Raw genomic sequence first — 27883 nt, 5'->3', positions numbered from 1 at the left:
GAGCATATTTACGATATAAGGGCAGGTAAAGATAGTAGCGCATTGTTCAAACATTCAGAGTTATGTGCTTCATTTTGTGGTTTTAAATTTGGCATTATTGAAGTTGTCAGAAATAATGCCAGAGGGGGTGATTATAAAAATATTTTATTAAATAAAGAACTAAAATGGCAGCTCAGGCTGAGGGCCAACATTTTACCTGGTCTTAATGAATATGTCAGCATTAAGCCAGTTTTGTTAGCTAAAGCAGTTAGGGTTTAAATATCACCTTGTTTAGGGGTGATTAAGGTTTTTAAATTTATGTCTTATTTATGTTTGTTGTATGGTTATGGTTGATCTTCAGATTTTCACTGTGTGTTATATTTTACATTTTGTCTCATTTTATTGCCAGTGTTTCTTTAAATTTTAATTGGATGTTCTATGAGGAATTATATAAGTTATGTGTAGCACCTGTGTTTTTTGTATCTGAAGAAGTCTTTTTTAGACGAAAGCGCTAGTATATAAAGCTTTTTTATGCCTTCATTTGTGGTCTGGATCCTTTATTTATTTTTTTTGTCTGGAATATAAATAGAACCTGCTGGAGGGACCAATATGTGTCTCAAACAATCCCCGCGCTATGGAATAAGCTCCCCATCTACGTGAAAAAGACTTCATCCCTGACGCAATAAACCTTGGTCATTGTATGGGAAATTGCAAATTTACCCATGGCCTGGCCCTGATTTCTCTGATGGACAGAGGTTGACAGTAAGTAAATTAATCCCCAACTAACATGCCCCCCTACGTAACCCTTAGCTACCTCTTCACCAAGATACCCCACCATATAGTTGTCCAAGGAACTCGGGAACAAAACAGGGTTGGGCTGCACAGCTAAGGCTTGAAAATATCCTGACGGTCATTCGCCTATCAACTTATGAACCTGTGTCCCTGGTTTTCTTTTTAGGAAGAATTCTGTTTGTTCATTTATGTAATATACAGAAAAAAAATATATAACATGTAAGCTTACTCTGCTTGAAAAGACAGTAACTGCAAGAAATGTTTCTGACTCCAAAATGAATACACTGTTTGCATGAAACTACAATGGGAAAAAGCTTTGTAAAATTGGTTATTCCTTCCCTCCGGGCAGGCATCACTCAGGGTCAAAAACCCAAGAGGTCCACACCTATTTTTCTGGTTTTATTAAACTATAAAAGGACAGTCAGGAAACTGAGCTAAGAACGGTGAAAGAGGCACATATAAGGAGTCAACAGGAAGATGTGAAATCCTGCATTTATTCACTGCTGGACTTTATGCTGGCTTTCTATGAAGGAGAAAAAATTAGTTAATTACCTATGGTTCTTGTGGAAAAAAGTATTAACTGAAATATTCTATGCTGAAATAAGTGTAAAAAAGCTACTGCTCTTGACTTTGCTGTTTGAAAAATATGTGCAAGTTGTTGCTTAGCAGTTTGTTTGAACAGTCTTTTGGAATTGTATCTCATCAAGGTTCAGCCAGGTTAGTTACTGAACATTAGTTAGAGTTTTTCCTTCATGTATTCTGTGTAATTCATTTTTTTCTGTTCCTCTATGGAAATGTATACACCTATGCATATTTAGCTTGAATCAGTAATGTATTTTTAAGTATATTGTATTTTTAAGTAAAGTCTTTCTACGTATTCTCTTTTAAGATTTTGGTACTGGATATTTATGTTTATTATTTGGGAATGGGATATTATTTAGCACTGTAAGTGGTCAATTTGCTGTATCCACCTCCATATCGGGCCATGTAGCACATTACCAGTGGCATGCTTTTTGTAACTGTATGACTATTGATCACGAGTGGCCTGTAATTGGTGGGCTCCTAGCCCAATAACCTAGGGTGGTGGCAGATCTACCTTGTCAGGATGAAATTTGTGAAGAATTGGAGAACTCTATCAGCCTTCACTGGGAAGTGTGTGTGTCTGACCATGCATGAGTAAAAGAAGAGTGAAGTTCACAGAAAGAATGGTGGAAAAGGGGCATGAGGTATTAAACCAGAGAGACAACTCTTTATATGGCCAGCATGTTGTCTTAATCTGGTGTGGATACTGGAAGCAACAGTGCATATCTCTTGTAGGGTCTTAAGGCCAGGTTTCATTTGGTGAGCTAGTCAAAAAATCAACTTTAGGTGCTTCTTTTCTACTTTCACTTATCAGGTGCCAGCAGTGTAAATCAAGAGGTCATCCCTTTGGTTGTTGCCTCACACATTTGGGGACAGTGGAATGGATCCAAGGATAGTAGCCCCTATCCCTCATACATATGGGTGACCAGTGATGGGTTATAGTAAAGTTGTCACATAGGCACTGACATTCTAAAAACTACGGCAAAAAATGATAAAATAATTAATTATAAAAATTGCAAAAAAAAGAATGAAAAGCTTAAAATGAAATAATAATAATAAACAAGAAAAACAAATACAAACATATACATTACATTAAACTTACTGTATACCTCAAATCAGCCAAAAGAAACAAGTGGGCAAAGTAATTATAGGAAGTTTTATCACACCAAAATTACATAAGGAACTTGAAAGAATGTGCACAAACAACATAAAACTACAATTAAATTTCTACAGTACAAAGCAAAAGAATCATAAAATACATAAACCAAACATAAGTAAATAAATAAAAACAGACAAGTGCAAAAATAATATGCCACCTAAAACCAAAGGGCATAAATATAGTGCTACACAACCATAAAACATTACACACATTCTCACACACACACAAACAAGGACAGACACATGCAGATGTACACACACACACACACACACACACACACACACACACACACACACACACACAAACACACACCTGCAGACACATGCAGATGTACACACACACACACACACACACATTACTGCATAAGTAAAACCTAATGACTGGGTACATGATCAACAAGATATCTGATCAAACAGCTGTACAAATGGCAGCACAACTGGTTTCACTGCTTGTGCCATTAATTAAGACTTTCTTCCTCCTCATGAAATTATCATTTAAATGGCATAGCTAATAAATATCCCTTGTACTTGCAGTTTCTGTATGTGCATATACTTGCGTATACACAGGTCTATGTGAGATATGTACACATACTACATGTACATGCACGTGCATGTCTGAATTTATCTAGCTATAGACAGACAGATACAGTCACACTCACACATACATTTGTAAATATATACATACAGGAATAGAACATGCATGAGGGGTTATTTAATGACTGTATTTATCATCTGCATGAATAAGAAAAATGTGCAACTAGCTGCACAAGCAGTGAAATCATTTATGCTCTGGTTTATATATATGTATCTCACAATTCCAGGTATTTTGGTTAAGATGCACAGCACTGGGCAGTATAGCATGGTGGCAAAACTGTGCAAGGAGGAGGGATACAGAGACAAGTAGTATACAAACTGTGCAAGGAGGAGGGGATTCAGAGACAAGTAGTATACAAATGGTGCAAGGAGGAGGGATTCAGAGACAAGTAGTATACAGCTATTCTAGAGTAAACATAAGCCAGTATAAAAATATCTGGATAATGATATGGAAATGAGGTACTACATACAAGTGAAGCACTGCTTTTATGCAAATTATGTTATTAGACATAGTGGAATGATTCAGAGACACATAATCAAGTGTACCACACCATGGCAAAGGCCTGTGATAAATACCAAGGATGAACTGTGTACAGGACTCTACAGTGTCAAGTGTGCCACGTCATGTCAAAGACCTGTTATAAATGCCAAGGATGGACTGTGTACAGGACTCTACAGTGTCAAGTGTGCCACACTGTGGTAAAGGCCTGTTATAAATGCCAAGGATGGACTGTATACAGGACTCTACAGTGTCATGTGTGCCACACCGTGGCAAAGGCCTGTTATAAATGCCAAGGATGGACTGTGTACAGGACTCTACAGTGTCAAGAGTGCCACCGCATGGCAAAGGCCTGTTATAAATGCCAAGGATGAACTGTGTACAGGACTCTACAGTGTCAAGTGTGCCACACCATGGCAAAGACCTGCTATAAATGCCAAGGATGGACCGTGTACAGGACTCTACAGTGTCAAGTGTGCCACACCATGGCAAAGGCCTGTTATAAATGCCAAGGATGGACTGTGTACAGGACTCTACAGTGTTAGTGATACTAGCAGCTACTAATACATAAGCTGTATTAGTGGATGCTCCTCATGCTAGTGTAGAGCCTAACCTATGAAAACATGACTGACCAGTAGCTTATCAGCCATGTCTGTCTGGATAAGAAGACCACACAGGAGTTTTTTTGAATTGCTGTCCTCAACATCATGTTACAAAATGTGCAGAAAATATATGGTTCTGAAGGACTGCAGAGGTAAAAGCCGTTATTATTCAGGAATTATACAGCATAGCTAGTTTACTGAGATCTGAGTGTCACTGACTACATGCATATTGTCAATGAGGTCCCACTTGGGCCACAGGGTGTCAGATACAACAGGAAGGGTTTCCAGTTTCTCACATGCTAAGTGTGTGCAATGCCCACAGTGTCATCTGTGATGTTTTCATATACCACACAGGCAGTTGCCATGACTCACACATATGGCACAAGTCTGACTTACGCCAACAGTTCGCATAAGGAGCTTACCATGTGTAGCTGGTAGGTGTCACATTGACAGGTACAGAGGTCTGTATACATATATATCTATACATCTATATCTGTGTGTGTGTGTGTATTTATCCTGCATCTAGTAGAAGACCACATATAATGGCATCACTGTAGTATGTATGTTATAGGTGATGCCAGATGTGCACTGGATAGAATCCTTAACCACAACCCCCTCACCATGGAAAAGATTTCACATAACACTGTGCATTCAGAAACACATAATACAAAGGAAGTCATTTCTAGCCAACTACAGGGATGTTTCTGCTTCTGCAGCCCTGATTTACCCATTGGGACACTGCAGTATTCATCAGAGACCTGCAGCAAAATCTTTGTTGTGCTCTACATGTTGTATAATGTGGCTCTGTATTAAGACCTACAGCAGCAGGGAAACATCCCAGCACAGCCCCCCACAGCAAGAGATGCAGCAACCAAGGAGAAGAGTGGGCGGGTCAAAGAATGCTCAATGTTTTCTGGAATTCGTAAATTCCAACACCTTGGCTCAACTTATCCACACCCCACCAGGGGCAGCAATATCCTATACCTGGTCGTTACCAACATAGGCAACCGGTGTTCCACACCAGAGGTAAATTCCTCATTGGTGACATCCGAACACAATCTAATCACCCCCCCATTAGGGAAACCACCATAAAACGTTCTCCAAAGCCAACTTCACGTTTCTTAAGACAGAAATAGCAAACTTCACGACACCCATGCAGATGGACAATAGAGGTACGACTGCTGAATCCTACACAAATGGACTTTATAAGCACTTACACAAGTGCATGGATTATGCTATCCCTAACAGAACAAGATGCTGTCCTCCAAATAAAGGAAGCCAATCTGGTGGTCCCCTGCCATACACAAACTCTACAACAGAAGAAAGAAACTGCTAAAAAAAAAGAGTAAAATCCCATGATTGGAGAAACTCCCTGGTCAGCCTCGGTAAGAAGCTGAGATCCCTCATAAAATCCTCCAAAGCTAGTTACAAAAACAAAATCACCACTGATTCTAAAGACAAGCACAAAGCACTCTATAGCTATGTCAAGAATCTCAATGGCAACACTCAGATCTGCTCTGAGTTACAGCACTATGGCACTAAATATACAAAACCAACTGATATTGCCAACATCCTGGCAGATAGGTTCAGTGCTAAGTTTACCCCCCTCTCACCCGCTAAAGGGCCCATCTCTATATTGGAAGAATGCAAAGTTCCTGTAATCATGGCTGCACAGGTAAAAAACGCACTCTCCAAAGTCAAGAACACAGCATCCATGGGACCTGACAACATCCCAGGCTGCATTCTACACAAACTATAGAATGAATTGGCACCCCACGTAAGCACCATGTTCAATCATAGCCTCACCTCAGGCTTTGTGCCCACTGAATGGCACACAGCAATGGTTATCCCACTCCACAAAGGGGGAGCAACCACAGACCCTGGGAACTACTGCCCCATTAGCCTAACGAGCCTGGTCTGCAAGGCCATGGAACGTATCATCATGGAACTTATAAACAAAGACATTGGTAATCTCCAAACTCTGGACCCCTCCCAATTCGGGTTTGTAAAAGGCAAATCATGTCTCCTAAACCTGACAGACTTCTTTGAAGCAGTCACCAAAGCTGAAGACAAAGGTAAGGTGGTTCACATAGCCTATCTAGATCTCGCCAAGGCTTTTCACACCATCCCCCACTCTGGAATTATAGATAAACTCACTAAACTAGGTATAAATCCCTATGTCACAAGATGGGTTGCCAACTGGCTCACTGACAGAACCCACACTGTGAAAGTAGCAGACTCCAAATCTAACTTCAGACCAGTGACAAGTGGAGTACCACAGGGTTCAGTCCTGGGTCCTCTCCTGTTTGGTATCTACTTTTCTGAAGTACAGGCTAACACAGAAGGTCTTTGGCTAATGAAGTTCGCAGATGACTGCAAACTAGGAGCCATAATTGAAACTCCTAAAAATGTGGACATCCTACAAAAGGGCCTTACTGAGACAGATGCCTTGTGTCAAAGCCATGGCTTCAAGCTCAATGCCAAAAAGGGCACTGTCATTCTCTTTGGTAAAAAGTCTGTACCCATGAGCTACCACATAGGTGGAAGTCTACTTAACACTGAAAGTGTGATAAGAGACCTTAGGACACAGGTGGACAGTAGTCTCTCCTTTGATAATCACATCACCACAGTAGTCAGGAAATCCTTCTACGTGGCACACCTCATCACAAAAGGTTTGTCATCCAGGAAAAAAGAGGTCATTGTTCCCCTCTACTCATCACTCATTAGACCCATTATAGAGTACAAAGCCCCTTTTGGTATGTACCTCACAAGACATCTACAACAACTGGAAAGGCCACAGAAATACCTCACAAAGAGGATTACCGGCCTCAGATGTCCTATGCAGACCATCTCAAAAAACTCCAGCTTTACTCCGTCGCACATCACCTACTCAGAGGCGATCTCTGCCTAACATATAAAGCTATGTCAAACCCAGAGCTGCTGGACATGCTCCGCTTAAAGAAATCCCAAAACCTCTGAGCTACACACTCTAGGGACCTAAACCTTGTCACCACAATAAACAGAACATGCCGGAGGGATAGATTCCTGTCTCAGAGACTTCCCATACTCTGGAACAAACTACCTATCTATATCAAACAAAGCTCCTCATTAGCACTCTTCAATAAACATCTTGATGATTGGATGGGAAATAGGAAATTCACCCTGGGGATCACCTCTGTGGCTCTGCTGGACAGGGGCACAGGAAAATATTTTTTTTGGGTGGAGAAAGCCAGGGTACCTTTTTGGCTAGGCTTATATAGGCCCTAGGCCCAATAGCCTAGTACCTACCTATGAACATACACCAGTGGTGGCACCTGCATGGCCTAGGAATGTGCAATACATTGAGGCACTGGCAAAGGGGAAGACTCTGGTGCACCGCTATGGGCCATGATACAGATAGCACAGAATAAAATGATGCATACATTATCATATCCAGGTCAAGCAAGGAAGAGCATGGGCTGGCCATGTTGTGCGTCAGACATTAAATTCCCCACATAGTGTTAGGGTTTGCACAGGGCAAAGTCAACAACTACACAGGTGGGTGAAAACACTGACAAGTTCAGCAACATTATCATATGGACCAAGGTCATAAGAGGTGTCTGACAGCAAGTTGTGGGGAGTCAGAAATCACATTCTCCAGTGGCAGTGTGGGGCTGCTATATAACAAACATTAGTGATATGTACTGTTGTCGCCCAAGGTTTCGAGGTTAAGTACAGACTGTGGCATGTATGGTGTAGAACTACAGCAGAATGTACATGCATCCTGGTGGGGTATCCCATGTTGGAAGCCAGCAGATGTATGATGTCCACATACCAGATGACATCCATAAGTAGGTCTGACCAAGTGTCCAAGAAGAGGAGCCTGAAGAGCACTGATGGCCAAGAATGTGAGACTGCCTAGTGCCTACAAGTCGTGGCTTCTGTGGCCAAAAACAAAAGTGATGCTGTCTCAACAATGGACTGTGTCATTTTTGTATGATTGGCTTGTTACTGGCAACCTTACATTGAGAATCTACCCCAGTCAAGGATAGCATGGCCTGCAGAGGTAGATTCATGGAAGTGCTAATAGATGCAGTGTTAGCCACTAGTACCTGAACAGCACTCCCTGCTCTCTGCCTATACTCTGTGTCACTGTACAAGCATTAGATGTCATCATGCAGGTGTCACATGTTATCACATCAGCCAAGTAGCACACTCGGCAACTCCACAGTGCTATGAGTGACAGTTGTCTGGGCCTGGATCACTAACCTACATATCTACTGATCAATGCCAAGTGTTGCACCCAACTCAGGGTCTGACCTGCACTCATGGTGGTCATATCTACTGATCAATGCCAAGTGTTGCACCCAACTCAGGGTCTGACCTGCACTCATGGTGGTCATATCTACTGATCAATGCCAAGTGTTGCACCCAACTCAGGGTCTAACCCGCACTCATGGTGGTCATAGCTACTGATCAATGCCAAGTGTTGCACCCAACTCAGGCTCTGGCCTGCACTCATGGTGGTCATATCTACTGATCAATGCCAAGTGTTGCACCCAACTCAGGGTCTGACCTGCACTCATGGTGGTGGTGCTGTAGAACACTACATCTCTCCTAATATGTGTATGGCAAAGATAGTGCAGCTCATATATGCCATGTGGCAGGGGACTCCTGTGCAGCTTGGTGGGACTCACATTTACAAGACCTCCATCAACACTGGCAAGACTTGGTGTTTGGCCTGTCCTTCCACGGGGGCTTTGTATATAGGAAATATGTGTGTCCCATTGCTAGTGTTGCTGACAGTGCCATGGTGTCATCAGACTGTACCATGTACATACTGCCAGCACTGTCAGCTACAAGAGAACTGCTGAAATTAGGCATGTGCTGTCCCCATTGTGCTAGACCATTCATCAGTTGAACATATGAAAAGTATAAAGACAAAATCCCTGTGGCAGTACTCAAGAATATCACCTTCCCTAGGCCACACAGTGGCATAGAGGGATAAGCCTTGACTAAATCACAGGCAATCCATATTTAAAACGTGGCTTAGATGCCTGTAGAAAATGGAAGAGGAGGTTGGGGTGAGCTAACACTACCTGCTTGCCCATCCTGGTGTGAGGGAAGCAGCTATAACTTGCCACATGGGTGATACTTAACAGGAACACTAGATGTCTGTTCCCAGGGAGACCAGGTGTAGTATTGTGGAGATGCTGAATGTGATATATGGCCTGCATATGACTTCTGCCCTTCAAGGGTTTCCTTCAGCTCACTTTGTGACTGCACACCACTGCATGGGCTAGAAGTGCAGAACCAGGAAGAGGCTAGATCACCCCCCCAGGACCAGCAGTACTGGTGTGCTCCCTACCACCTGACTCTTACCATCAGCAGCTAAGGTCATGGGGGATTCCTGGGCAAGAATGAAAGGGCCATAAGCCTGATGGCTAACTGGGAATCTTCATTTCCCATAACCAGAAAAAACAGGCTGATTTGGTGCTGGTAGGGGTGCCATCAGGCTCGGTCCCATGGGGCACTTAAACTAATGCATGTGACTAACGCCATCACCCCATGACAGGCATACTGTTAGATTCCACATTATGTAAGTAGCACATAGGTGCATGTGCATGCATGTGCACACACACACACACACACACACACACACACACACACACACACACACACACACACACACACACACACACACACACACACACACACACACACACACACACACACACTATGCTGTGAAGAGTGTTGCAGTTGCAGCCTGGATGTATCTGAAAGACAGATATGCAGGAGCCTCTTGCTGAGTAAGTCCTGCCATTTGTATATTGAATTGCACAATTCTGCGGTGGTGCAGCGGTAACATTGTTGCCTCACAGCAAGAGGTTCTCCCATTCAACTCTCGGCTGGAGTGTGGGGAGTGCCTTCTGTGTAGAGTCTGCATGTCCTCCCCATGGTTGGGTGGGCGTTTGAAAGACATGCGTAAATGGGCGTGCCTTCGTTGAAGGTTGAACATCGAGCTGATACCTCGGCATTCGTGAAAATCTACTGCCAATCATTAGCGGACCGTAGTTCCGCTGTGGTGACCCCTAACCGGGAAAAGCCGAAAGACAACACCACCAATATGGACAGCTGATGGCTATTGCCAACATGTAGCATCTAATACAGACAGAAGTGCAATCACTGCCACTCAGCTGTCACATAAAGCTGCCACTGGGTATAAGTGTGACGCTCCCTCCCCAGACAGGGATACCAAGAACTTCATCATCTCTGTCAGCCATTTCTGTGTTGGTGGTCCTCCTCCTGTGGTGGACATGCCCTTGGCAATATCCCATGCAGTGTTCCTAGCATGCAATAATATATTGGTTATCCTTTGCTGCACCTGCTCCAGAGACATATAATGATTACCAGCAGCTCTAATGTCCTGCCCCATTCCTTGCCACACTTGGTCTTTATAAACCCAGTTTGTGCTACCTTTTCCCAGCATGTGCATTTTATTTGTGGTTTTCCTAGGTGGTGAAGATTTCCAGCCATTGCCTCTCTTGTGTACCCACAGCAAAATCTGTACACCTGTGGGTGACACATGCTGGTCAATTCATGTGTATGTGAATGACCTTCTGAACCTATCTTGTAAATGGTTGCCTCCCCCCCCCTTCATTTGAGCATCTAGTTGGCCTCAATAGTGCTGTGACCAATCCCCCTCACTTTCCTGTACAAACTGCAGAAAACAACATGGCATCACTCCTCCTTACATGAATGCACAGACCCCATGTAGTACTCTGTTCATACAATCACCTTTACAATGCAATGCCATAATACATCCTATGTACAGGGGCCACTGCGCCCTGTGTGGCACATCCTTCTCTAAGTGTGTATAGCCTATTGCGTGTCACCCTTCTTACTACAGCTGGACAAGACTATTGCATTGTGATCCTACACCCACATATACCATCCCCTCTTTGTTCCTGCTGCTGCCATCCACCATGTGCAGTGCAGACATTCATTACCACCATGTGCAGTGCAGACGTACATTACCATCATGTGCAGTGCAGACATACATTACCACCATGTGCAGTGCAGAACTGCATTACCACTATGTGCAGTGCAGATGTACTGTACATTACCCCCATGTGCAGTGCAGAGGTGCATTACCACCATGTGCAGTGTAGACATACATTACCTCCAAGTGCAGTACAGAGGTGCATTACCACCATGTGCAGTGCAGAGGTACGATATCATCATGTGCAGTGCAGAGGTACATTACTGTCTTTTCTTCCTTCACTCCCCCCATCCAAAGTCTTATTCTGTAATTGTGATTTCACAGCTGTGCATCTTAGAGTTTTCATGCAAAACAGTGCCAGCATTTTATACTGTGCTAATAAAGGCCTCTTACAATGGAGTTTATGCTAGTAGGGAAACTTAGTGTGGATGTCTTTGAATCACTGCCATAATGCAGCATGATATCCACAAAAACATTGCTACCATGTTCATCTCGGGACTAGGCCCATATATCAACACGTAGCACTGTGGATCTGCAGTAAGGAGAATTTTGTTAGCACTCCAGCTGCTGTGCTATGATATCTGTCATGTGACACCTGAACATGTGGCCATTGCACACACGGCTACAATTTTGCTCCTCAAGTGAACCGGTGAAAGTGGTTGTGGCTTCTTTAGGTGCTGGGAACAGCAGGGCTCCTTTCTAGTTTCTGAGGGGATTTTCTTGTTGCACAGAGACTTTGAGGACCACATACTGGACTAGTCTGATTACCCCTTGCAGAATGTAAATGCCTGGCCTGAGCCTGCCAGGATCATGAGGGATGCCAATGGCATTGCCTGTTCTTGTGAGGAGTGAAATCATTGCTACAATAACCTGATGAGGCACTATCCTGACCTGCTTTAAGTGGAGGCAGAGATCACAGACAGAGAGAGAGAGAGCTCTTTTACTGCAAACCTTACATTTTTGGTTGCATGAGATTAACAGGTGTGCCAGTGTCCTGAGTTGTTCTTACTTTGATTTACAGTGGCCAAGGAGCAGAGGTGCAACATGAAGCATGTCTCAGCATATGCCATGTGCACTAGTGCATTTTGTAGCTGCAATTTTATGCATAACATCTCTCTGCAGTAATGTCTTCTCTTTTTCTCTTTTTTCTGTAAGCACAGTTTTAGTTGTGGAAGAGGAGAGGCAGCAGTCTCCTTGTCCTGTGTCAGCCAAAGCCTACAGCTCTGGACCACCAACAGTCACCAGGCCCAGCTCTCACAGTAGGAGGAAGGAGATCACACTGTTGAAGGTAACATGAAGGTATCATTGGATGCCTCTGGGGGTCAATTCTCAGAAGGTGGGGGTGGAGGACCCTCTTCTGAATGTGACATGAAAGTGCTACCTGTGGTTTCCAGGCATCAGTTGCATCACACCACATGGAACACATAGCCCTCCAGAACACACACCAGCACTGTCTTCACATAAAAACACAAACCACACACCCACCTTCGCTGAAGCTCTCAATAAAAATCTACTCAAACAGCAGAGATCTCCAAGGCAGAAACGCACTTGACCACCACAACACAACACTTATCATGAGACACATAACTCTCTTAAACAGTGTGCTACTCAACCAAAGCCCCTAGGGCAAAACAGCATGCCTAACACACTAGTTATAGGTGACTTGATAGTGAGGCACACTGATGTCCCACTCACTAGCTTGAATAATGAGAAAGTAACAGTCAGCTGCCTGTCAGGTGCCAGGATCCGCCACATAACGCACGCACTCAGGTCCCTCAACAACAGGTACAAATATGACTCTGTCATTGTACATGTGCGTGTGAATGACCTAATATGTACCTCCCTGGACTACATGAAAAGAGACATGGAGGGGCTCTCGGATTATGTAGCCCAGGCGATTATGACCTTAGCCCTGAGCAGCATCCTACCATCACCCAGGATGATACCACAGTACAAGCAAATGACTGATTTCAACAACTGGCTAAGTTTCTGGTGTCATTCTAAGGGGATCCAGTATCTGTCTGCCTGGGATGACATGATTGACAGACCTCGATGCTTTGCCAGACATGGCCTGCATGTGTCACCCCTGGGCTTCCGGATACTGGCCAAGGCTCTTGCCACCCCTATAGTGCCTTCTTCAAGTGGTGTTTCAAAGAACAAATTACCACCATAACAGCTACAGAAAATGCAATCTGAGGGTCATGCTGCTCAAAGCCTTTAGTCTAAATCTCAAAATTCACTCGCTCGACACACTCCTTAAAATGGAGAGCATCGACATTTGTGATGTAACAGAGACCTGGTTCAAAGCAGCAGAAAGCATCCCTGCACTACCAGACTATAACTCATTCCACACCTTTTGGCCCCCAGAACTTGGACCAAAGCTCCAAAGGTGGTGGTGCTTCCATATTCATAAAAGATGTGCACACCTCCAGACTAGTATCCCAACATAGAGCATCAGAGATACTTCAGGTGCAGCTAACATTGGGTATGATTCAGGTTGTAGCCTGCTATAGGTCCCCAACCATTTCCCAAGACTAACACTCCACACTCCTAAGCACCCTGGAGAATATTAGGGTCCAACCAAACACTCTCATACTGGGCGACTTCAACTACCCCTCCATTAACTGGGGAAACTACTCATGTACCAATACACTTGCCCAATGCTTTCTGGAATTCATTAATTCCAATGCCCTGGACCAGCTCGTTCTTACCCCCACTAGAGGTAGCAACATCCTTGACCTGGTCATTACTAACATGGGCGACTGTTGCTCTACACCAATAGTCAACTCCTCCCTGGTTAGATCTGACCACAAACTAATCACCTTGGAAATCCACATCCTTCTCACCCCCCCATAAAGGTAACCACCATGAAAATCTTCTCCAAAGATAACTTTGGGGTCCTAAAAACAGAGGTGGCTAACTTCATGGCACCCACGCAATTGGAGAATAGTGCGACTGCTGAATCATACACCAATGCACTGTACAAACACGTACAAAAATGTATGGATCTCACCAGACCCAATAGAACCAAGACACTCTCTCAAAAAAAAAAGTAAGCCAAACTGGTGGTCCCCTGCCATAAACAAATTCTACAACAGGAGGAGGAAACTGATGCGGAATAAGCTGAAGTTCCAAGACTGGAAAAACTCCCTTATCAGCCTCAACAAAAGGTTGACATCCCTCATCAAATCCTCTAAAGCTAGCTATGAAAACAGAATTGCATCATATAGTAAAGACAACTACAAGGCTTCTATAGTTATGTAAAGAATCTCCACAGCAATACCCAGGTTTGCTCTGAGCTAATGCACAATGGTACCTCCTATACCGAGACAACAGATATTGCCAACATACTGGCCGATAGATTCAGTGCCAACTTTACCCTTCTCCCCCCTAAAGGACCAATCACAATACTAGTAGATTGCCAGGCATCTAGTATTACTGCTGCACAGGTTAAAACAGCATTGTCCAAGGCCAAGTATACAGCTTCTATGGGACCAGACAATATCCCTGGCTGTGTTCTACATGAACTACAGAGAGAACTAGCATCTACCTGTGCACCCTGTTCAATCAAAGCCTCACCTCAGGCTCTGTCCCTACCAAATGGCGCACTGCTACAGTCATCCCTCTCCACCAAGGAGGAGCAACTACAGACCCTGGGAACGATCGCCCCATTAGTCTGACAAGTCTGATATGCAAAGCTATGGAACGCATCATCATTGACCTAATAAACAAGGATATAGGGAATCTCCAAACTCTGGATCCTACACAGTTTGGTTTTGTGAAGGGTAGTTCATGCCTGCTCAACTTGGCCAACTTCTTTGAGTCAGTCACCAGAGCTGTGGATGAAGGCAAGCTGGTTCATACAGCCTACCTTGATCTGGCCAAGGCCTTTGATACCATTCCCCATTCAGGAATCATAGAAAAACTCACTAAGCTAGGCAGCAGCCCCTATATCACTAGGTGGGTTGCAAACTAGCTCACAGATAGAACCCACAGCGTAAAAGTAGCTGACTTCAAGTCAGATTGTCAACCAGTCACGAGTGGAGTCCCACAGGGTTCGGTCCTGGGTCCTCTCCTGTTTGGTATCTACTTCTCTGAAGTCCAGACCAACACGAAGGGACTCTGTCTGACAAAGTTTGCAAATGATTGCAAGTTGAGATCTATTATTAACTCCCCAAGTGATGTTGACATCCTACAGAAAGGCCTCAATGTGACCAACGACTGGTGTCAGAACCATGGCCTTAAGCTCAGTGCCAAAAAAAATGTGTCGCCATCCCCTTGGGAAAAACCCAGTTCCCTTGAATTACCAAATTGATGGTAGTCCACTGAACACTGAAGGAGTTATAAGAGATCTAGGAAAACAGGTTGACAGCAACCTCTCTTTTGACCATTACATTGCCACTGTGGTCAGAAAGTCCTTCTGTGTGGCACATCTCATTATTAAGGGTTTTGCATCCTGGAAGAAAGGTGATTATGACCTTAGCCCTGAGCAGCATCCTACCTCATTAGGCCAGTCATCGAGTACAATGCCCCATTTGGCATGTACCTCACTAGACACCTGCAACAACTGGAGAGGCCACAAACGTACCTCACAAAGAGGATCCTAGGCCTTAAACACTTGTCCTATATGGGCAGACTCAAAAAACTCCAACTATTCTGTCTAATATCGCCTACTTAGAGGTGATCTCTGCTTGACTTACAAAGCAATATCTGACCCAGCTCTGTTAGAAATGCTACATCTAAAGAAATCCCAATCCCTCCGCACCACACACTCCAGAGACCTCAACCTCATTACCACAATCAACAAAACATGCTGGAGGGACATGTTCATAACCCAGAGACTGCCCATGGTATGGAACAGACTTCCCATACATGTCAAGCAGAGCACTTCACTGGCCCTCTTCAACAGAAATCTTGATGAGTGGATGGGAAATAGAAAATTCACCAGAGGCACTAGGAACTAAGGTATGGTGGCATGATGTCAGGGCAATCCTATGGGCTAGGCTTGTAAAGGCTCCAGGGCCATTAGCCTAGTACACACCTATGAAAGTATGAACCTAAGACAGTACTGTCTGAGAAATGCTGACAGGTGGATGGAGTGCCTCCTGGCATGGCTAGTCAAGTCATTTGACTGGCAGGTCCTGACTACTGATGGGCAAAAAGGTACAGTCTGCATAAGATGTCAGCCACACAGTTGACTTACATCTGTGTGGTTTGGTCCCTGGGCTAGCTTGGCATTGACCATGCACCCTGCTCTATCCTCCACCCGTGTTTTCCTGCCTTATGTGCCATTCCCTATAGTTTGTTTGCTGTCCAGTCCTCCCAATCACCAGGTATCCACCCTCTGTCTGTCTGCACCCATCCCTGTTGTTCACATCTTCTGTAGCAACCCCCATGTCTGTGTCTGCTCTTTATGTTTGCTTTTCTTCCTCACCTACCTTACCCTCTACCACTATTTCTGCCAAAACCATTCTATTCATCTTCTTATATTACAAAAAGGAGTTTTTCCCCATAAAACTCATGCCCCCCAACAATCTGTATTCCTTATATTTACCCTTCTGTATTTTTTTCTGATTGCTTTTCCCTATTTATGTAATGAACTGGATTGGCATTTTGTAATACTGGCCTTCCTCAGGTTGACTGCCACTGCACATGTGGCAGCAGTGTGGCCCTTGCATGCTTGAGCACCCCTGCCTGCCTTTTCTGTGACAATGGGCACTCCATTCACATGCATTTTGCTACCACAATTTCTCCAGTGAACCTGATTAACATTATTTCTCCCATAATGCAAATCTACTTTACTCTACAATCCTTTTCTCAGACTATATGAAAAGGGGAAACCCATGTAACCAAAAAAAGAAGTGCAAGGTTTATAATAAAATAGCTCTGTCTCTCTCTCTCTCTACTGATAACCTCTGTCCCAGCAGGTCATTGTAGCCATACCTCTCAAGTTTTTAGTGCAAGAAATCTGGACAAAGCCTGATAAACTGAGGAGCAAAGGCCCACAAATAGGGAGATGTTTCAAATATTGCTCTTGTAAACTTAGAAAGTTTGTAAAGAAACAGGGGTTGTTTTAACATATATTTTATGAAGGATTTGAGGTCAAACTCAAATGTCATTATTTAGTGACTTCACGTCTTCAGATCATCCTAGTAATTTGCTAGAAAACCACACATTCTATGAGGTACAAACCAAAAATATGAGCCATAAATCTGGACAGTTCAGAGGTATGATTGTAGCAATACTTGCACTCCTCACAAGGACAGACAATGCCAGTGTTCACTAATGTTTTTGTTGTGATACAACTTCTTACAAATTATTTTAAAAAGACAGTACAATACAAGTAACCAATATCAACATAGTACAAGTCCTAATACAGAAAAATAAAGACAAATAAACTTGATTCTACTACAGTCTCTTACATGATCAGGAGGAAAGTTGTGTAGAAGTTGTCTAATGTTGTTCTGATACAGGATTTGGAAGTGGTTCCTGGCCCATCTTACACAGTCAGCCCAGTAAGTAGGCCTGTCTGTGACAAGAGTGTTGTAGATGGTCTCTAGCGTGTTTAGGGTCTGGAGGTCTGACTGCTGTAGAATCCTTTCTTTAAAGTTGTTGTCCCTGTAAAATATAACAAAATAAAATATGTGTCAGTGACTGCTGAAAGCTTCCACTACCCTACAAGCCACAAAATTCCTGCATAAATGTAAACTTGCTTAAATAACACAGACACACAACTATAGTTGAGTATGGTTAAGTAGAACTTTCATTTAATGTTAAAGTCAAATGTCTTCACTTTAAAACTATTGGCACAGTTCCACTAACAAAAACATATCTTATTAATTAATGCACTCGGAGATGTGGAGTGGCAGACACGTCTGAAAGGAATTACTAAAAAAGGCATACTTGAGAGGTGAAGACCTGCAAAAATGAATGCTAAAACAAGCAAGGGGGTGGGAGGATGACATAATGGTTAAGGTGTTTACCTTAAAGACACAAGGTGCAGGGTCTGATTCTCACATGGGGTATGGGCTAGGCTTCAAATGGCCCAAAAGGGCAGTTAGCCTGGTACTAATCTATGAACCTATGAACCTATCTAAGTAGACATTGAGGGGAATCTACTCCAAAACTACAGGATGAAACTTGTTAGCTTATAGACAAAGTGACACTCCAACTACAAAGTTTAGAAAAACAGTATCAACAAAAAGTGACGGACAGAACATTTCTTACAAGAGAATATTACTATCTGGCGTTCTCAGTGCAGCTATCCTTGCCTTATAGGGAAAGGGTACATACAACAAAACTTCAGAAAAGTGTTAAAAGTTAAGTACTCTGACCAGAAACATGTACTAACAGATGAAAGGAGACTCATTTGAGTGAGTGAGTTGGTTGTTTCTCTGTATTTGCTTTTTGTTTGGCAAGAGGTAGGCCACAGTGTAAATGTTTCATGTGGAATCGTATTGTATTTGTTTTACTCATTTTAAACATGCTGAAAATGTGCCTGGTCCCCTAGATAAGATTTATTTTATCATTTTATTATAAGAACATGACTTTTTTATTACAAAAGTGTAATGTTGATAATTAGAAGTCCAGAAAGAAAAGACTAATACAAATATTTTTAAAACCAGTATAACTTGCAGGGAAAAACTGCTTTTGTAATAACTGTAATTCAGATGACAAATCTGTGTAACCAGTTTTAGGTTCATAGGTAGGTACTAGGCTATCGGCCCTGGGGCCTGTACAAGCCCAGCCAAAAAGGTACCCTGGCTTTTGCCACCCAAGAAAATTATTTGCCTGTGCCCCTGTCGAGCAGAGCCACAGAGGTGATCCCCGGGGTGAATTTCCTATTTCCCATCCAATCATCAAGATTTTTCTTGAAGAGTGCTAATGAGGAGCTTTGTTTGATATAGACAGGTAGTTTATTCCAGAGTAACGGAAGTCTCTGGGACAGGAATCTATCCCTTCAACATGTTCTGTTTATTGTGATGACAAGGTTTAGGTCCCTAGAGTGTGTAGCTCAGAGGGACTGGGATTTCCTTAAGTGGACCATGTCCAGCAGCTCTAGGTTTGAAATAGGTTTGTATGTTAGGCAGAGATCACTTCTGAGTAGGCGATATGTGACGGAGTAAAGCTGGAGTTTTTTGAGACGGTCTGCGTAAGGCATCTGTTTGAGGCCGGTAATCCTCTTTGTGAGGTATTTCTGCAGCCTTTCCAGTTGTTGTAGATGTCTTGTGAGGTACATACCAAAAGGGGCATTGTACTCTATAATGGGTCTAATGAGTGATGAGTAGAGGGGAACAATGACCTCTTTTTTTCTGGAAGAGAAACCTTTTGTGATGAGGTGTGCCACGTAGAAGGATTTCCTGACTACTGTGGCGATGTGATTATCAAAGGAGAGACGACTGTCCACCTGTGTCCCAAGGTCTCTTATCATACTTTTGGTGTTAAGTATACTACCGCCTATGTTGTAGTTCTTGGGTACAGAGTTTTTACCAAAGGGGATGACAATGCACTTTTTGGCATTGAGCTTGAGGCCATGGCTTTGACACCAGGCATCTGTCTCAGTGAGGCCCTTGTGTAGGATGTCCACATCATTAGGAGTTTCGATTATGGCTCCTAGTTTGCAGTCATCTGCGAACTTCATTAGCCAAAGACCATCTGTGTTAGCCTGTACTTCAGAGAAGTAGATACCAAACAGGAGAGGACCCGGGACTGAACCCTGTGGTACTCCATTTGTCACTGGTCTGAAGTCGGATTTGGAGTCTGCTACTTTCACAGTGTGGGTTCTGTAAGCGAGCCAAATGGCAACCCATCTTGTGACATAGGGATTTATACCTAGTTTAGTGAGTTTATCTATAATTCCAGAGTGGGGGATGGTGTTGAAAGCCTTGGCAAGATCTAGATAGGCTGTGTGAACCACCTTACCCTTGTCTACGGCTTTGGTGACTGCTTCAAAGAAGTCTATCAGGTTTAGGAGACATGATCTGCCTTTTACAAACCCGAACTGGGTGGAGTCCAGAGTTTGGAGATTATCAATGTCTTTGTTTATAAGTTCCGTGATGATACGTTCCATGGCCTTGCAGACCAGGCTCACCAGGCTAATGGGGTGGTAGTTCCTGGGGTCCATGGTGGCTCCCCCCTTGTGGAGTGAGATAACCATTGCTGTGCGCCATTCAGCAGGCACAAAGCCTGAGGTGAGGCTATGATTGAACATGGTACTTGGGTGGGGTGCCAGTTCGTTCTGTATTTCGTGTAGAATGCAGCCTGGGATGTTGTCTGGTCCCATGGATGCTGTGTTCTTGGCTTTGGAGAGTTTGTTTTTTACCTGTGCAGCCGTGATTACAGGAACTTTGCATTCTCCCAGTATAGAGATGGGCCCTTTGGGGGTTGAGAGAGGGGTAAAGTTAACACTGAGCCTATCTGCCAGAATGTTGGCAATATCAGTTGAGTCTGTATATGCAGTGCTATTGTGCTGTAACTCAGAGCAGATCTGAGTGTTGTCATTGAGATTCTTGACATAGCTATAGAATGCTTTGTGGTTGCCTTTAGAATCAGTGGCCATTTTGTTTTCATAACTAGCTTTGGAGGATTTTATCAGGGATCGCTGCTTCTTACTGAGGCTGACCAGGGAGCTCCTCCACTCGTGGGATTTTACTCTCTTTTGCAACAGTTTCTTCCTTTTGTTGTACAGTTTGTTTATGGCAGGGGACCACCAGATTGGCTTCCTTTTTTTGGAGGATAGTGTCTTGGTTCTGTTTGGGATAGCACAATCCATGAACTCATGTAAGTGCTTATAAACTGCAATTGTGTAGGATTCAGTGGTCGTAACTGTATTGTCCATCTGCATGGGTGTCATGAAGTTCACCACTCTTAAGAAACATGAAGTTGGCTTTGGAGAATTTTTTTACCATGGTTTCCTTAATAGGGGTGGGGGCAGGATGTGGATACCTAGGGTAATTAGCTTATGGTCGGATCAGACCAATGAGGCGTTGACTTCAGGTGTGGAACACCAGTCACTCATGTTGGTAATGACTAGATCTAGGATATTGTTGCCCCTGGTGGGGGGTGTGGATAAGTTGATCCAGGGCATCGGAGTTTATGAATTCCAGAAAGCATTGAGCGAAGGATTTGGTACATAAGTAGTTTTCCCAGTTACTGGTGGGGTAGCTGAAATCGCCCATTATTAGGGTGTTTGGTTGAACCCTAATATTTTCCAGTACATCAAGAAAAGAGGAGTGGGAATCCTGGGGCATGGTGGGTGATCTGTAGCAAGCTACAATTTGGATTGCAGTTTTGCCTAGAGTTAGTTGCACTTGGATAACCTCGGCTGTATTATGCTGAGCAACTAGCCTGGAGGTGTGGATATCCTTAATGAATATGGACACATCTCCGCCTTTGGTGTTCCGGTCCAGGTTACATGGACGAAAAGTGTGGTATGAGTTATAGCCTGGTAGTGCAGGGGTGCTCTCTGGAGCCTTGAACCAGGTCTCAGTCACTACACAGATATCGATGTTCTCCATTTTAAGGAGTGCCTCGAGTGAGTGCATTTTGAGATTTAGACTTCTAGCATTGAGTAGCATCACCCTCAGTTTTTGCTTGCCTGTTCCTGTTACGGCAGTGAATTTGTCATTTGAACCTTGCCTAAAAAATGCACTATAGGGGCGGCAAGAACCTTAGCCAGTATCCAGAATCCCAGGTGTGACAGGTGCAGGCCATCTCTGGCAAAGCATCGTGGTCTGTCGACCATGTCATCCCAGGCAGACAGATACTGGATCCCTTTAGAATGGCACCAGAAGCTTAGCCAATTGTTGAAGTCAATCATTTTGTCCTTGTACTGCGGCATCGTTTTGGGTGATGGCAGAATGCTACTCAGGGCTAGGGTCATACCTGCCTGGGCTACAAGATCAAAAAAATATAAAGAGGAAAAATAAATCTGGGACTAGTGTCCCATATAAAGAGGAAAAATAAATCTGGGACTAGTGTGAATGCACATTTTGAATGATATTATTCTTTGGAGTGCAAAAGTGTGAACTTTTACACGAATAGTATTTAAAAAAAACCTTGACAAATATTTGGTCAACCATTTGTTACCGGACTGGTCCTACAAAAATGCTATCATGTGTTATACGGGTAATGTACAGTTTATTTCATATGTACAAATGAATTCTGAAACAAGTATAGTTAACGGATGCAGGTACTGAGGATTATTTATAACATTTGACATTTTGCTAAAGGTGCTTTCCAGTTAGGTAAAGAATTTCAGGGATTATACATCAAAAGTATATGCTAGGTTTCTTTTTGCAGTCATGCTGGGGTGCAAAAAATGCTGTACAAGTGTAAAACTGTGGCTCAGCATTTGCTTTTTTTTTTCTTTGTTAGACTCGGGGTTTAATTTTCAAAGTTTTGGGACTCACAGCACTGGGAGCCCTCCAGACCAGATATACTTGGTTTTTCAGTTTAAAAAATAAATAGTCCCTGGGATTCAGTAAACTCCATGTACGCTTCATGCAAAGCTCACATGGAGTTTACAAGTATGAGCAATGATGCACAGCGAGCAGCAGTGCCAATTATATATTCATGCTTTGCACAACGTTTAACCATAAACAAGCATGGATTCATGACACACAGGAAACAGTGTAAAGCAACACAATTAGAAAACCTGTTTACCTCAGAGCACAGTAGGTTAGCGGAATTGCGTAGAATGCCATAACGATTTCCAGGGCTTAATGCATAGTCATGTATACGTCCAACCACAGTACAGGGCAGTGTATACAGTGCAGAGTATTGTGAAATCCCATTCCATGCATTCTGTACAGAAGTTCTGTAACTGATCTGTCAGGGTATATGCACTGCCATGTAAAATAAACACTCATGGAGAGTGTGTGTGTACTAAATAGGGTCACACAGAAGAAATGTAGGAATGAACACAGGGAAAGAGGACATGTGAAACAACCTAATGTACAGCAGATGAGGGCATGTCAATGGAAGATAGATGTAGCAAGAATATCAATCACATATCAATATGGTTCAGTATGGACTGCACAGTGAAACTGTGTATTATGTGACTGTCACACAAGGTGACATAACAATGGGGAAGATGTCTGTGTGAGATAATTATCCTTACATGAACAAAGCACAGGACATCTATCAGGGATGTTATATACAATTGGGGTAGGGTGCATATTGCGAAGCTGTGCAAACTGATTTGCCTGAATATGAATGTAATCTCAGCACAGGTCTCCAAGTGGAATACAGATAAAGGCTCATGAACAGCAGTAAAAGAAGCACACGCAATCATTGACATCAGAATAATACCACCAGTAATCCAATGTCTCTGACATAACATATGTGATTCTGAGTGATCAGAGATGCGTCTGCACAAACACACTTGTACAACTATTATGACATGTCAGCAATCTATAAGAGTAATCATGCACACTGTCTTGACACTGTAACATCTGCTGGAGGTGTTAGGAGGGACATTGCTATACCTGGATGATCTGACATTCAGATCGATACAGGCTAGTTGACTGATGCACATGGCATGCATATATATATATATATATATATATATATATATATATATATATATATGAAACAAGTCACATTGTCAGAAATGTTACCCATACCATCAATGTTGTCAAGCAGCTATCTAAGTACTGTGTACATAACTGTAACAAGTATCATGCATGCATCTGGTGTAACACAACTTGATGGGGACTCACACCATCAGACAGTAATGTTTATGCAACAAAAAGAATACCTGGGTGTGGCCAATAGCATGTGTGACAGCTCATTGTGGCAAAGGTGGTACACATCAGTAACACATCACTGGAAGATGTGTTGGGAGGTACATGAAGAAGGGTGAATTGTAGTCAGCTATTGGTGTAATGAAGGCTGTGATCTATGGAGGTATTATGGACTGTCATGTGGATGTCTTTCACATACTCAGTAGTTGTGTTACATACAAGGGAGTAGTCAGCACTGTGATCACATACTAGTGGATATTCCACATGCCATCTACCCGAGGACAAAGGTCACATATCTATTGGTCTGATTATAGTGTGCAATGTCTACATTATCCTTAGGTTGTGCATTTCTGTCATGATGTAACAATTCCTCCATGTTTTTGTTTCATTGCAGGTGTTGTCATGGTTGTGGCAGCAATCTTTGGTGTATGTTGATACTGTCTGTATTATACTAATATCACAGTAGATTCAAAGTTTGCCAACAAATCTGTAGTCCTTCAGACAGCTGTTTGGACACAGGATGTATATGTCATTTGTGATGTCTGTGACTTATATAATGGACAGGAAAGGGCCTAGCAGACGGCCCTGATGTACGGACCTAGTCACTGGACCTGAGATATAGGTCACTTCACAAATTTCAACATATATAGATGCCACGTATGTGATCCAGTGTTCTACCCATTTGGTGATATAGGTGTTTATAGCCACATCTGACACTGTTATGTAAATACCTCAGTGTGGATTTGTGTCAAATGCCTCGGGCTTGTCAAGTTCAAAAGGATGATAGTGTTGTCATCATGCATGCCCTCAATGACTTCTTTGAGGACATCTACCAGATGTAACAGACATGATGTAGCATTAACAACTCACACACTTCTGTTCCACACAGCTATGATATGACTAGCATCCATTTAGGAAAGGCCCATGATGACAGGTTGGTCTGCTTCACAGATGAGGAGAGTCAGGATGTTTCTATACATGCATCGAGTGCTGTCTCCTCACCAACTCAGATGGATGCATGTTGATGTACACCCTTCTCCAGGAACATAGTCCATGTGGAGGGTGTGCTGATGTGGGTATTCAACAATGTCAGGAAGGTGTATGTGCTATGTCTTGCCACAGACGATCTGTGATGTTGTCAAAGCCCACTGATTCTGTATGATAGACCTGGATAAAGGTAACACAGTGCATACTGCTGATCTTGATCTGGCCTATGGTTTGGACACAATCCCCCATGCAAAGAAACTCTTCCAGCTAGGGATTAACCCTTATGTCGCAGATGGGTAACCAATTGGTTCACTGGCAAAACACATGTTGTGAACCAATTGGTTCATCAACAGAACACATACCATGAAAGTTGGTGAATCAACCTGTACCAGTAGAGCTATCACCACTGGCTTACTCCAAGGATCTATGCTTGGCCCTTTACTGTTTGGACTCTATTTCTTGAAAGTTAAGGCTAAAGTATACGGTGTTTGACTTTTGCATATTGGGTGCAATCACTGAGTCCACCAATGATGATAGCATACTAGAGGAGGAGGTAACACAGACAAATGATTGCTGACAAAGGCACACAATCTACAAATAAATGCAGAAATGTGTCTTTATTTTATCCTTCTGCAAAGTGGAATTCCCTGCTAATTACAGCATTGACAACACTCCCACTATGCTGAAACCCAGTGATGTAAGAGCTGGGAACACACATAGATAGCAATCTGAACTTTGACCACCAAGTGTCCACCCTGGTAAGCCTATGTTGTGCACATCATAAGTCACACCAGCATATTCAGATCTGAGGATTATATAAAAGCACTGGACTTGAACCTCAACAGAACACTAATATGGAGTACAATGCTCTCTTTTGCATGTACCTCATCAGACACATGCAGCAGATGGAGAGAACATAGGGGTTCCCCACCAAGAAAATACAGTGCATATAAATCATGCCATGATGTATTTGGATAGACAAAAAGCTATGTCACTGTAAGCTGTAGCTTACAGAATGAGGTGACCTCTGCCTGGCATCCAGGACAGTCTTCAACCTTGCCCTGAAGGGAATAGTGCACATCCACAAATCAGATATAAGTGATGACATCAGCAGTGTCTGGTGAGGAGAATATGGCAATAGCAGTAACCCACAGGCTAGAGTAAAAGGCTCTGTCTAATGTCAAGCAACTGCACAACCCCCCCCCCATTTGACTGCAGTGAGAACAGAACCTCTACCTATCTAATACAAGACTACAGAACTCATTACTTTACACAACTGCTATGGCACAATTCTCACTTTTATAAGGCTGCAGAACAACTTATTGTGGATGCTATCAGAACTGCATGTTACAGAGAAGATGTTGGGAGGCTTGCAAGAAATGGATGTGTAGGCATGTACAAGTGTCAAAATACTGTCAATTCATGGGATTGGAGGGGTAACTGTAGGACACAGACTTATGCTCTTCTGGCTAGATAGACACACACACACACACACACACACACACACACACACACACACACACACACACACACACACTCAACTGCAGTGAGAACAGAACCCCCTACCTATCTAAGTAGACAGCCTACAGAGCTCAGTACTTTACACAAGCACCATGGCACAAGTCTGATGTTTACAAAGCAGCAGGACAACTTATAGTGGATGACATCAACAGTGGATATTGGAGTGAAAATGTTAGGAGGCCTGCATGAAATGGATGTGCAGGCATGGGCAAGTGTCAAAACAGAGCTAAAACAGCTGAAATTGAGATCTCTGGGAAAGGGTAGGAGCAAATTACAAAGGAAAAATCGGAATTGTGGGATCAATACATACAGGGGAGGAATGCGATTTAAAAGATGGCAGGACTTAAATGAGATAAATAATATTTGACTGAAAATGACTGGGTAGATGATAAGTGATGTATAATGTTTGCAATTGGGAGTGTGTCACTATGGTTTGCGATGTAAAATGCTTGCAACTAGGATTGTGTCAGTGTGGTTTGTTTTCATTTATATAAATGAAGGATTGCCTATGTCATAACTGATGGATTAATAAAGATGTTTATTATTTAAGAAAAAACGCAGGAATTGAATAATTTACGTGATGTTGCTTAGGTTATACGACGCATAATATATGTGAAGTATAATGTTTGTAAACATGAACTATTAATACAGTTTGATTACTTTTATATAAATGAAAATTAGTCTATGTCACAAGTGATAATTCAATAAAGGTGTTTAAAAAATACTGTCAGTCTATGGGACTGGAGTGGTAACTGTAGGATAGACACTTATGCTTTTCTGGCAGGATATATGCACATACACCAACGGTTGACTGCAGTGAGAACAGAATCCCCTACCTAAGTAGACAGACTACAGAGCTCAGTACTTTACACAAGTGCCATGGCACAAGTCTGACTTTTACAAGGCTGCAGGACAAATTATAGAGGATGATATCAGCAGTAGATGTTGGAGAGGAGATGTTGGGAGGCCTGCATGAAATGGAAGTGCAGGCATGTGCAAGTGTCAAAATACTGTCAATCCATGGGACTGAAATGGTATGCACACTTATGCTCTTCTTGCTAGACACACACATATATACACACTCAGAAGACTGCAGTGAGAACAGAAACTCTTACCCAAGTACACAGACTACAGAGCTCAGTACTTTACGCAAGCACCATTGCACATGTCTAACTTTTACAAGGCTGCAGGACAACTTATAGTGGAGGACATCAGCAGTGGATGTTGGACAGGAGATGTTGGGAGGCCTGCATACATTAATAGGTTCATAGGACATTGCTAGACTAATGGCCTAGGGCCTTTTCAAGCCTAGCCATGTAAAACTCCAAGTACCCTTACTGACCATAGTTAGATGCTCATTGTTAGCAGAGAAATTTTGTGATCAGCAGAAAAAGAAGAAATGGAGTAAACCGACTAAAGGTCTGCAAAGTACAAAAAATCT

At 42.9% G+C, this 27883-nt stretch overlaps 1 protein-coding gene across 2 annotated transcripts in view; it reads right to left on the bottom strand.

Annotated features, from left to right (window-relative positions):
- The window catches only part of LOC122807796 (ubiquitin-like modifier-activating enzyme 1), a 2541412-nt gene that overhangs the window by 1468075 nt on the left and 1045454 nt on the right, over nt 1–27883 (bottom strand). For both annotated transcript variants that reach the window (XM_044078854.1, XM_044078853.1), the window contains exon 17: nt 17611–17806. In XM_044078854.1, the coding sequence (XP_043934789.1) occupies nt 17611–17806 (196 nt within the window). The remainder of the gene's footprint in view (nt 1–17610; nt 17807–27883) is intronic.

This window comes from Protopterus annectens, chromosome 7.part1, assembly GCF_019279795.1.
Source record: "Protopterus annectens isolate FY-2018-M chromosome 7.part1, PAN1.0, whole genome shotgun sequence".
In the NCBI taxonomy this organism is placed as follows: domain Eukaryota; kingdom Metazoa; phylum Chordata; order Ceratodontiformes; family Protopteridae; genus Protopterus; species Protopterus annectens.
This window is presented reverse-complemented; position numbering and strand designations above follow the sequence as displayed.